Consider the following 12,498-nt stretch of genomic DNA (forward strand, 5'->3'; position numbering starts at 1 on the left):
TTTATCCAGTCTGCCACTCTATATATTCCTTTTTTTTTTTTTTTTTTTTTTTTTTTTGTCTTTTTGTCTTTTCTAAGGCTGCTCCTCGGCATATGCCAGTTCCCAGGCTAGGGGTCTAACCAGAGCTGTAGATGCCGGCCTGTGCCAGAGCCACAGCAATGTGGGATCTGAGCTGCGTCTGTGACCTACATCACATCTCATGGCAATGCCGGATCCTTAACCCACAGAGCGAGGCCAGGGATCGAACCTGCAACCTCATGGTTCCTAGCTGGATTCCTTAACCACTACGCCACGATGGAAATTCCACTCTATATCTTTTGATTGGAGCATTTAGTCCATTGACATTTAAGATAACTCTTGATAGATTTGTATTTATTGCCATTTTAAACCTTGTTTTTCACTTGATTTTGTATTTCTTCTTTGGCCCTAAATAAGTCTTGATAGATTTGTATTTATTGCCATTTTAAACCTTGTATTTCGGTTGATTTTGTATTTCTTCTTTAGCCCTTTCTTTTTCTTTTTGTGTTTCCTATTGTGGTTTGCAACTTTTCTTTTATATTATGTTTGTGGTCTCTCTGGTTTTTGTGAATCTTTCATTTTTGATTTATGGTTACCTTGTTTCTTAAGTATGGTAACCCTTTCTTTATCTACTTGGCTTTAGATTCGTAGTCATATGGGCGCAAATGCATTCTTAAAAAAAAAAAATCTGTATTTTCTTACTCTCCTCCCCCACATTTTATGGTTTTGATGTCCTCTTTTACACCTGTGGCCCTAAAAAGAAAAAAAAAAAAACTTGTTTGGTGTACCAGCTTATTTAAGTGGTTTACTTTCCAATTGTAATTTTCTCTTTCCTATAGATTCTTGCTTCTTTTCTATTTAGAGGAGCTCTTTCAATATTTATTTTAGGATAGGTTTAGTATTTCTGTATTCTTTTAGATTTTGCTCCTCTGAGAAATTCTTTCTCTTCCTTCTATTCTAAATGATAGTCTTACTGAGCAGAGTATCCTAGTTTACATATTTTTCCCTTTCAGGACTTTGGCTATATCTTGCCCACTCCCTTCTGGCCTGGAGCTTTTCTGCAGAGAAACCAGCTGATAGCCTTATGGGGGTTTCCTTGCAATTAACTCTATTTTTCTCTTGCTGCCTTTAGAATCCTTTTTTATCTCGAACGTTTGCCATTTATAACGTGTCTTAGTGTAGGTCGATTTGGGTCATCTTGTTTGGGATCCTCTGTGCTCCCTGTTCTGTTTCTTTCTTTAGATTTGGGAAATTCCCAGCCATGATTTCCTCAGATACATTTTGATCCCGATTTCTCCTTCTTCTAGAACCCCCATGATGTGTGGATTGGCACACTTTATATTATACCATAATATAATTATAATTATATTGCTCCCATTTCTTTTCATTTGACTTTCTGTTTGCTGCTCTGATGGGGAGGGGGGATTCCTTTATTCTATTTTCCAGATCACTTATTTGTTCTTCGTTATTTGGTCTGCTATTCATTGCCTTTATCTCAGATTTTGTCTCAACAAATGAGTTTTCTAATATTGTTTATTCCTCTTTATAGTTTCTAGTTCCTTTTTACGGTAATCTGCGTTTCTATTTGTAGCTTTTCTTAATTCCTTATTTTCGTTATCTCCTTTTTGAACTCAGTGTCTGTTAGACCGAAGAGGTCATGTGGGAGCATCCCAGTGTAGCCTGCATGAGTCTACTATTTTTGGTGTGAAGACTGATTTTGGTCGTGGATGCCTGCTGTGTCTTTCCTCAGTGTGTGCTGGTCATTACCCCTTGATAGGGAGGGTGACTAGTGTGGTGGTGAACAGAGTGTATTCTGAGTGTTTATTAGCAGGGCCTCTTCTTTGCTGTGTAGTTTCACAGGGTCTGCTCCCTAGCTGTTGAAGAAGAAGCCCCCAGGTCTGTTTCTGTTCTGCAGTGTGAGTAGGCAGGACTGGGACCCTCCTGATGAGGGAGGAGCCGCTGGGCATTCCTCCACTGGAGCTGTCCATCAGGAGTGTGCTCTCTGGTGTTACCTGTTACCCGTCGTGTGGGCTCACACAGTCATAGTACTGTCTTATAATCAGTAGTAATATCCCCACTCATTTCTGATTTTACTAAATTGAGTCTTCTCTCCTTTTTTCGTGGTCATTTTATTGACCTTTTTGGAGAACCAACTTGTGCTTTTGTAAATTTTTGTGTATTTTTTCCTATTTGCTACTTCATATGTCTTTACTCTAATCCTTAATACTTTCTTTCTTCTCCTAGCTTTAGATTTGATTTGTCCTTCTTTTTCTAGTTCCTTAAGATGTAAAGTTAGGTTGTTGATTTGAGGTTTTTCTTCCTTTTTAACATAAGCTTGTAAAGCCATGAATTTCCCTACTAGCACTGTTTTGAAAAGCTACATCCCATAACCTTTGGTATGTTGTGTTTCATTTTCATTTGTCACAAGATAATTTCTGATTTCCCTTACGATTTCTTCTCTAAACTATCCTTGGCTTTTTTTAATATCTATATTTTCTAATTATAAGTTGTATGATATTCGGAATTTCCTTGAGTTGAATTATATTTTTATCAATTTGCTAGTCTTCATTTTATGATTAAGTGTATGTCTCAACCTTTGTTATGTTCTTAGGCACTCTCACAGGAGACTCCTGGCCTACATATCTAAGTCTCAATTTAAATATTATTTTGAAGCATTTAACTTATTTTAACATTCTAAATTTATAAATAAGGAAGAAGTCAAGATTTTGGTTTCTAAGATAAGATCATTGTGAGTGATTTATAAAACTAAAAAATTTAACTGAAACATACAGTTATGTTACAGTTGACTGTTAAGATTTAACTTAGACATGAGCCGTGTGTTTCTGGTAATGGAAAGTAATTCTTAAATAGTGTAAAGCCGAATTTCAGAGAATGATTTTTCCCTGATAAGGACATGTGGATTAAAAGTTAATAGAAACGTCTTTTTTTTTTTGCCCTTGTATATTTTCTACTTTAGAATTCTAGAGTTCCTGCTGTGGTGTAGTGGGTTAAGAATTGGACTGCAGTGGCTCAGGTTGCTGCAGAGGCTTTCTGGTCACTTTCTGGTCAGGCATAGCGGGTTATAAGATCTGGCGTTGCTGCAGGTGCTGCATAGGTCATAGCCGCAGCTCTGATTCAATTCCTGGCCCTGGGACTTCCATGTGCCGCACGTGCAGCCATTTAAAAAAAAAGAAGAGGAAGAATTACAATTTTTTTTAGTTAAAAGTTTCTTAAAATTAGATAATCCTTTTTATTAACTAGTAAAATCAAAGATTCTTTAGTTGAAATGTGTTAAGTCCGCTTTTAAATTGTAAGCTATTGTACTTTTACTTGTTATAAGAGTCAGATTATTTAACACAACAATTAACAGTTTGGTATTAAAATTTCTCTAAACTTTGGGAGAGAAACAGAAAGCATGAAATGAGATTTTTAGCGTACACTCTCAGAGAATCTCTTGAATGTAAAGCGTTTAATTTTACACAGAATTAGATCTTTAATTATGTGTTCTTATAATTTTGAAAATTGCATTTCACAACTTCTTAATGCCTGTTATTATTTTCCCTCAATAGTAATAGTGATGATGATAATAGTAGTTTTCATATGCTGATTAGGTGCCACACAGCATGCTGCATTCAGTCCTCACAATGGCCAAATGAGTGTGACAGTTTTATTGTCTGCCCCTTTTTAATAATCGTAATTCTTGGTTGATTATGCACTCTCAGCATTAGTGCATTCCTGAGCCCTTTATGTATGTTTGTGTATATGCGTACATGTATAATACTCTAGTTAACATTTTAGAAATCAGAAAATTGAAAGAACTGAAATAAATTGTCCCTGGACACCCACCTATAAATGATGGATCCAAGATTAAAAGCAAGGCTTACTTGACTTTAAAACGTGTACACTTCACTGCTATAATTGCAGAAAAAGCTTCATTGATCCTTCTGGGTAGAATTTACCTTTCTCTTTTTCCTCTTACCCACTTTATTTTGCTTCTTAGCACTTATCACTGGTTCATATATGTGTGTTTTGTTTTTTTGTTTTTTGTTTTTGTTTTTTGTCTTTTTGCCATTTCTTGGGCCGCTCCCGTGGCACATGGAGGTTCCCAGGCTAGGGGTCTAATCGGAGCTGTAGCTGCCAGCCTACATCAGAGCCACAGCAACGCAGGATTCGAGCTGCGTCTGCGACCTACACCACAGCTCATGGCAACGCCAGATCGTTAACCCACTGAGCAAGGCCAGGGAGAACCCGAAACCTCATGGTTCCTAGTCGGATTCGTTAACCACTGCGCCACGACGGGAACTCCCATGTATGTATATTTTTTTTATTGGTTGTGTGTTTCCTTTGTCCAGAGTTCCAAGCATATAGAAGGTGCTTAATACGTATCCATTAATATCTGAACAAATGAATGTAATCGATGCATTATATATGCAGTGTGGACATCATTACAAAATGTGAATGTGATGGATTTCATAAGTTTTCTCTTTACACTATTATTGCTGTACTCTGTCTATATAAATAAAATAACTGGTATGTGCCTTGCTAAAATGTTGAAGTTGAATTAATGCAAAGTAGGTATTTTATGCTTTGGTACCTTCTCTTTTTCAGTTGTTTTATGAACTTATTCTTACAAGGAAAATGCTTTTCTATATTCAGATCAGCCTCTTTTTTAATAATTGAAATCTATCTGTTTTTTTAGACTGTTATCTCAGTGCATGGAATATTTTGATCTGAGGTGCCAATTATTAGATGATCTGACAAGTAAGTAGACATCTAACTTTGATTTATGTGGGGGGCAGGGTTTGGGAAGGACAAGAAAAGAAAGACAGACATTTCTCAGTCTGACTTAATGTACCTCAGATATAAATAACATTGTAATTCTTGCTTGAAGTCGAGTTTTGTTCTCCTGCAAACAGCATGTAAACCCATGTCCAGTTATCTCTTCTGTTGTATACCCAACCATTAATGTATTCAGAAGATCTATCGATTTTAAAAATTGTTAAAGCTTTGTTTTAATTACACTGATACAGAAGTATTATGGACAGTCTTTCTCTCCATCTCAGTCAGTTCTGACAATTTTAAAGGTTTGATGGAAAGAGGGACTCTGCTGAGATACATTGACAGTTGTAGAAGTGAGTGATAGAAGTCACTGAATCGTTTAGTGTTAGTTAATTGCAGTATCACTGTTAGAAATTTTGTTTGTTAGCGTGTTTAGATTTTAATCGTGTTTACTCTTGCATAATGTACATGTATGTTGGAATGCTCTGTGTAGATTTTAGTTTTTCAAATCAAGAGTTTGTTAGTGTATTCCCCACCCTTTACGCAGAGGGTAAGAAAGGAAAAATTGGCTTTAGCTTATAGGAAATAAAATAAAAATCAGGGAGTTCCCGTCGTGGCGCAGTGGTTAACGATCCGACTAGGAACCATGAGGTTGCGGGTTCGGTCCCTGTCCTTGCTCAGTGGGTTAACGATCTGGCGTTGCCGTGAGCTGTGGTGTAGGTTGCAGACGAGGCTTGGATCCCATGTTGCTGTGGCTCTGGGGTAGGCTGACAGCTACAGCTCCATTGACCCCTAGCCTGGGAACCTCCATATGCCACGGGAGCGGCCCAAGAAATAGCAAAAAGCCAAAAAAAAAAAAAAAAAAAAAAATCAGGATCAACAAAAACATTTGTTGGAAAAGAATGTCAAGGCCAGAAAAAGTTAAAAATATATCTCCCTTGCACATGTGCAGGCTGTAAAGCCCCACACCTTCAGAATTTGGTCATGAGGTTCCTGGAGGACAAAGCAGAAGGAAACAGCATCCGTTGGGTTGTTTTCAGTACCTAGAGTAAGAAACAGAATGCTTTCTCAAAATAAACAAATTTTTTTCCCAGCACTTAAACCTAAAGGAGACTTCATACAAAAGCCTTCACGCAATGGACACATAAAGACAGAGTGACTGAGAAGCCTCAGCACCATCTCTAAGGCAGATGCCTTCCTGGGTTTCATAAGTGTCTCTCAAAAGCTGTGGTCACGGTGCTCTGAGCAGTGCAGTAAAATTGGCTCTAATGGAGCCTGAGACAACATAGTCTGAGTAGATGTCTTGATTCAGCAGTGTGACCTGTAACCATTTGGACAAGTGGACAGACTACATATCCATCTAACAGTCTAGCCTTGGGAGTTCCCGTTGGTGGCTCCATGGGTTATGAACCTGACTGGTATCCACGAGGATGCATGTTTGATCCCTGGCCTCTTCAGTGGGTTTAAGGATCTGATGTTGCCGTGAGCTGTGGTGTAGGTTACACATGCGGCTCGGATCCCTCTTGCTGTAGCTGTGGTGTAGGCCAGCAGCTGCAGCTCAGATGCGACCCCTACCCGGGGAACTTCCATATGCTGCAGGTGCAATGCTGAAAAGCAAAAGTGAAGTAAAATAACAGTCTAGCCTAGTACTCCCTTTTTCAGCCAGGCTTCCAGTGCTAGGTTGGGCAGTGGCCACAAGGGTTTCTCTCTGGCTTCAACTTGGAGAGGGTTTTCTGCTTTTTTGAGAACTGGACTCATGAGTTGGCTATACACATACATCTTTAGAATGGATGAACAGGTTATTGGTGTAGGCCGGTGCTGTATCATTAAGCAATAAATTAGGGATCCAGGGTCCTTTATTGGGATGTTGAAGGCACAGTGGGAATATGTCTTGAAACAAGCAATATTTGCCATTTTTGGAGTATTTTCTATATGCCAGTGCCTATTCTATGCACTTTATACCCAACACTCTGTAGTAGAGGTGTTAGCCTCATTTTGTAAATAAGGAAACAAGGACACACAGCATCGCCTGAAGTATCCCTTTGCAGCTCACCACATGGGACCTTGCTTGCTTGTGGCTACAGTGCCTTAGAAAGCGCGTGACCCCTCCTGCTCTCCTCCCTAATGCCACTTCCAGTGGGGAATCTTATGTTAGATCCTTGTCTGGAGAGGAGGGTGAAGTAATACGAAAGAACAGGGTGGTTCTCAGAACTTGGCTCCCTGTCCGGAAACCTGGACCGGGCCGCTATGCTGTGGATCCCTCTCCCCTTAGCAGAGCCCCTCCCTCGGTGTGGGTAACTGCAGGACCTTGGCTCCTCTCACCTGTCTGCCCCTCCTTCTCTAGAAGGGTTTCTTCCCTGGGACACTTGGTAACACCCACCAAACAGGAGCTTTTTCAGAACAAGGATTGTCCCCTTCCTCTCACGTCCCCTTCATCCCATGTCCCCAGCGTCTAGCACGGTGACCTGCACAGAGGAGGCACTCGGGGACGTTTATTTGTTGACTGAGAGAGTAAGGAGGGCAGGAACGGACATGCATGAGCCTTCATGGTCCTTGTAGGCAGCGGCTATTCATTAATGATAGTTTTTTAAAATCTGCAGAGTGAAAGATTGAGACTGGTCTCTGCTTACTTTAATTCAGGGTTTTGACTCCATGAGAAGAAATACTTTCTTTAAAATCAGAGTTTTTTTGGTTTTGGTTTTTTTTTTTTTTTTTTTTTTTTCCTTCTTAGCTTCAGAAATGGAGCAGTTAAGAATCAGCCCAGCTACCATGCTCGAAGATGAGATAACTTGGCTGGATAACTTTGAACCTAATCGCACAGCTGAATGTGAGACCAGCGAAGCAGACAACATCTTATTGGCAGGACATTTACGGCTCATTAAGACCCTTCTTTCTCTCTGTGGGGCAGAAAAGGAAATGCTGGGTAATTATTACTTCATCTTACCATGTGACAAAATACCTCAATTCTCTGATATTGCCGTAGTATTGCTTATAATTGGGAAAAATAAGACAAGTGCTAAGTATTCATAGAAAATTGACCCCTCAGGCAGTAGGCGATCATCTGGAATCTTAGTGGTTAACAGATTTAAGGTGTATTTTATCTGTGTCATTAAACCATGTACAGAATTTTATAATGTTCAAAATAGTTGGCTCACATGACTTGTTGGTACCGAGTAAAAATTATAAATCCAAGTAGGTTTTTCCTTTTTTGCTATTAGGTACTTTATAAAATATAATCTGTTGTGTACCTCACCTATTTTAAAGATAATTCTTTTTTTTTCATTTTTTAAAATTTTATTGAAGTATAGTTGGCTTACAAATGTAATAATTTCTGCTATACCACAAAGTGATTCAGTTATATGTATATTAAGGATAATTCTTGTCTAGGGAGGCAGCCCCCAACCACCAGCCCTGGATGGTGGGGTACACATGTAATTTGTAAAAGCATAGTCAGCATTATAAATTGTATTGAAAAACAAAACAAAGCATTAATTATCACTTTTCTCACACAAACTAAGCTCTATAAAAATCATCTTGGCCGCTGGGGATACATAGAAAAGAGTGATTCTGAACCAGGATGAAATGGGCATATCGTTTTTGCCTCAAGTTTTAAAAACTTTTATGTGGATTCCCCTATGCCTGGAGTAAAAGTTAATTATTCACTCAAACCATCTGCCTTGTGATATTCTTGGCATTTGTGTTTCCAAAGTGAAAGCTTGACTCCTTTCACTCTATTGTAGGCTCACAAAGGAAGGTACCCTCACTATCTTTATAGTATCCCGTCCCCTGACTTTCCCACTCATCCCCACCCCTCTGCCCCTCAGAGCTCTGCCATGTATTATACGTGCTCAAAAAATAAGCAACAAGTTATAATGAATACCCAGACCTTGGGTGGCCTCAGGTGCCTTTGCTGCTCTGATATGAAAGTGCAAGACAGGATCTTTGAATTAAAATATATGTTCATCCTCAACATGAATATTATGCTCTATTCCAGGTTCATCACTCATTAAACCATTGTTAGATGACTTCCTTTTCCGAGCTTCTAGGATTATTTTAAATAGTCATTCTCCAGCTGGCAGTGCCGCCATCAGTCAACAGGACTTTCATCCAAAGTATGGAAAATGCACGTTGTGTTCAGTTTTGGTAAAAATTCTAATTCGAACCTTTAGTCCAAAAAATTTTCTTAACTTGGAGTCTGCCTTCCATCTTGTGAGTGTGTGTAGCTTTTAAGATGTTATCTGCTGTGTACAGAAATGCGTATAAGGGGATAAAGCCTGCCTGGCACATAGTAAGTGCTGAGCAAGTCTGCTGGTACCATTATGATCATCCAGATGGAAGAATAAGTAATGACGTGGTTACCTTGGTGGGTAACAAATTCCGAGAGAATCTGAGGTTGTAAGCATTGCTTCCAAAGTAAAAATGAATGGGCTCTGCGCCCTGAGGGTTCCTGCCAGGAGAGAAGCACAGGTGCTATAGTGCATGAACCTTGGGATTTGCTGAGTATTGACTGTGTCCCGATAATGAAAACTGCTAGTGATTTAACACAGTGATCATTTTAGAATCAGATCTTGTAGCAGTTTTTCTGGGTAGAAATTAGAATGATCCTTTTGTAATGTTGACCCACTCTGGGTGGCGTTTCTAGTCTTGGCGATAGGAGGAGGCAGCCTCAAGCTGCCATCTCAAGTTCTGAATCTAACTTGATTTGTTCTTTTCTCATGAAAACCAGAGTTAATTGAGTAATCCTGAAGAAACTAAGGATTTGGTATTTAACCAGTGGGAAAAAAAATTCCCCATGCAATTTCAGTGGTTATTGAAATGGGAAAGGCATAATAAGCAATGTTTTATGGAATATGAAGAGGTATCTTGTCGTGTATGAATATTTCTCTGTCTAGGAATCCTTAGCAAAATCTGTTTTCGGTAATAAACCTTCATTTAAACTCGTGGTGTACCCCTCACACGGTGCCTCCAGCCTCACCCCTGCCCTAGTCTTGTTCTGAAGATTAGCGCCAGCTCCGTGGGAATCTTTTACTAGCACAGTAGAAATACAAGAGTGTTTCAGTTTTCAGTGAACAGGAAAAATAAATCTTTAGCAGTTTTACTGAACTACTTCTTCCTGAATTCTTCCGTTGATATTTATTAAAAGTAATAGCTCCATCAACAAGGAGTTGTATTTTCTGGACTCGCATACAGTGCCCTGAGAAGAAAAGGAAACGCTTTGTTTCATCCCTCCCCAGTCTCCTGGGTGATGTTCACTCGTCACAAGGACACCCAGCCTTTTCCCACCTGAACCCTAAAGCCAGAAAGAGACTGAAAATACACAGAAACTCTGTTTACAAGTAACGCTGTCCTTATCTCACACCAACAAGAGAACTTCTTACTGTTTAACTTCTATATGGTACCTTCTGTTCATTCTCTGCCTGTCCTTTGCAAGCTAGAAATTCAGGTAAGAAGCAAAGGACAGTGCCAGCCCCATGGCCCTTGTCCCGACCTCAGTGCCTGAGGCAGTGCTGATCTCCAAGCCCCTCGGCGCCCCCACCTTGAACACATTTCCAACAGTCCACTCCGTAAGTGTTGCTCTCAGAGGTTAGATGTCCTCTTTTCTGTGTATCCTTCCTAACCTGTGATCTCCTAAGAAATGCACGATTGGCTTAGGTGACAGTGAGAAATTACTGTCCGTCCTCAAAATGATTCTATTAAAGGTGAGCGGTAAAGAAGCCTTTAGGTTTCCTACAGGGTGTTTTCTAGGTATCTTTCTTTGTCACTTTAAACACATTGACTTGGCACACTGTGTATTTCCTATCTCCATTTTTTCAGCAAAGTAGAAGGTTGGCTAGTATCCTTGAAGAATTTTTTATCTGTGTTTAAAATGTGTGTGGGTATCTGTTCTGATTTGTGTAGCTTTCTGCCGTGTAGATATTTGAATTTCAGAGTGATATCTACAAAAACCTTTCTTCCTACCTACTTTAATTGAAAGATAGTTATTTGCATGTTGTGTTTTTGGAAAAGCTTTCAGACTCTTTATCCTCCGTTCTTGCTGGTCCATTCCTTAGATAGAGACTCTTCTAGAGTCATAATTGAAAGCTATGCTACTTGATCACAAGGCCCAGAAGTTATTTAGCTCTAAACCATAATCCTTCCTCCTGTTTTCATGGTCTGTCCCTTTGTTAAGTAAGCACTTCCATTAGATTATTAGGTTCTTCAGTCAGGCCTAACCTGAACTGCAGCTCTTATACTTCCATTTCACATGTTGATTTAGTTTAATGATCGACTTAAGTAAATTATTCACTGTTGAAATTGACTGATGTCTTGTTTTTAGGTGTAGCACCGTGAATAGCAGATTGGCTGCCTATGAAGTCCTTGTAATGCTGGCTGATAGCTCCCCTTCAAATCTTCAAATTATTACAAAAGAACTACTTTCAATGCATCATCAGCCTGATCCTGCTCTTACCAAGGAGTTTGATGTAAGTTTTCTAGACCTTGATGCACTTAATTTTTTAGAACGATCTCTTAAGCATATTTTAAAACGATGTTTGCATTATCCTAATCACAAAGAAAGTGTTATTCTTTTGCTTATCATGTTTGCCTACTCAAATCAGCTATAATCTATGGTGTATTACACTTCAATATACTAATATATTACTAAGTAGTACTCTTTTAATTGGAAAAGAGGTGGCATTTTCAAGTCAGTAAAAAGTTAGCCTCTCAGCCTATTTTTTGAGAAACTCTCTGCTTGGCGCAGTGCTAGGCACTAGAGGTACAAACTTAAACACTGGCTTTGTCACATGGTAGTCTATGTTCACGTAAACTTAACTAAGATTTGTTGAGTTTACAATGTGCTAAGAAGTACTTAGGCTTTTGCAGCTCAAAAGTAAATGTGTGATACCAGCCCTAAGATAGAGGTATGTTCTGAAAGGTCTACAAACAAAGAGGCACTTCAGCTCAAGATCCGTGGTGCCTTAGATGGCTTCTTAGAAATGATGAAATTTAAGGAGTTCCCGTCGTGGCACAGTGGTTAACGAATCCGACTAGGAACCATAAGGTTGCAGGTTCGGTCCCTGGCCCCCCTCAGTGGGTTAAGGATCCAGCGTTGCCGTGAGCTGTGGTGTAGGTTGCAGACAAGGCTCGGATCTGGCGTTGCTGTGGCTCTGGCGTAGGCCAGTGGCTACAGCTCCGATTCGACCCCTAGCCTGGGAACCTCCATATGCCGTGGGAGCGGCCCAAAGAAATAGCAAAAAGACCAAAAAAAAAATAATAAAGAAATGATGAAATTTAAAATAGAGCCTTAAAGACTAGTGAGCCAGTTGAGGTAAGTCGAAAAGGTCGTTCCAGCCATGATAAGCCATAGCACAGCTTCATATATGTTGGGATCTGCAAGAGGGAAGCAGGCTGCAGGTGCACTGGGCTCCCAGACCAGGAATAAGAGGGGCTCTTAAAGCATTCTCCGCTGACATCGTGGAGAGGCAGTCTCATCCCTTTGGATGCTGAGCTGAGTATTATGGAACCTAAAGTTAGGCAGGAAAAGGAAGAACAGGTGTACCAGTTAGAGGAAGTAGCACTTGCAAAGTGAAATGTGAGTGCAGGGAGTTCCCGTCATGGCGCAGTGGTTAACGAATCCGACTAGGAACCATGAGGTTGCAGGTTCGATCCCTGCCCTTGCTCAGTGGGTTAACGATCTGGCGTTGCCGTGAGCTGTGGTGTAGG

At 39.9% G+C, this 12,498-nt stretch overlaps 1 protein-coding gene across 4 annotated transcripts in view; it reads left to right on the top strand.

The window, feature by feature from the left end:
• Positions 1 to 12,498, top strand: part of USP24 (ubiquitin specific peptidase 24) — a 164,809-nt gene that overhangs the window by 113,645 nt on the left and 38,666 nt on the right. For all 4 annotated transcript variants that reach the window (XR_002345484.1, XM_021097812.1, XM_021097813.1 and 1 more), the window contains 4 exons: positions 4,718 to 4,779; positions 7,529 to 7,720; positions 8,792 to 8,909; positions 11,114 to 11,258. Coding sequence is in view for 3 of the 4 variants with exons in the window: in XM_021097812.1 (XP_020953471.1) it covers positions 4,718 to 4,779; positions 7,529 to 7,720; positions 8,792 to 8,909; positions 11,114 to 11,258 (517 nt within the window). In the remaining variant the exon portion in view is untranslated. The remainder of the gene's footprint in view (positions 1 to 4,717; positions 4,780 to 7,528; positions 7,721 to 8,791; positions 8,910 to 11,113; positions 11,259 to 12,498) is intronic.

This window comes from Sus scrofa, chromosome 6 (genome assembly GCF_000003025.6).
Source record: "Sus scrofa isolate TJ Tabasco breed Duroc chromosome 6, Sscrofa11.1, whole genome shotgun sequence".
In the NCBI taxonomy this organism is placed as follows: Eukaryota; Metazoa; Chordata; class Mammalia; order Artiodactyla; family Suidae; genus Sus; species Sus scrofa.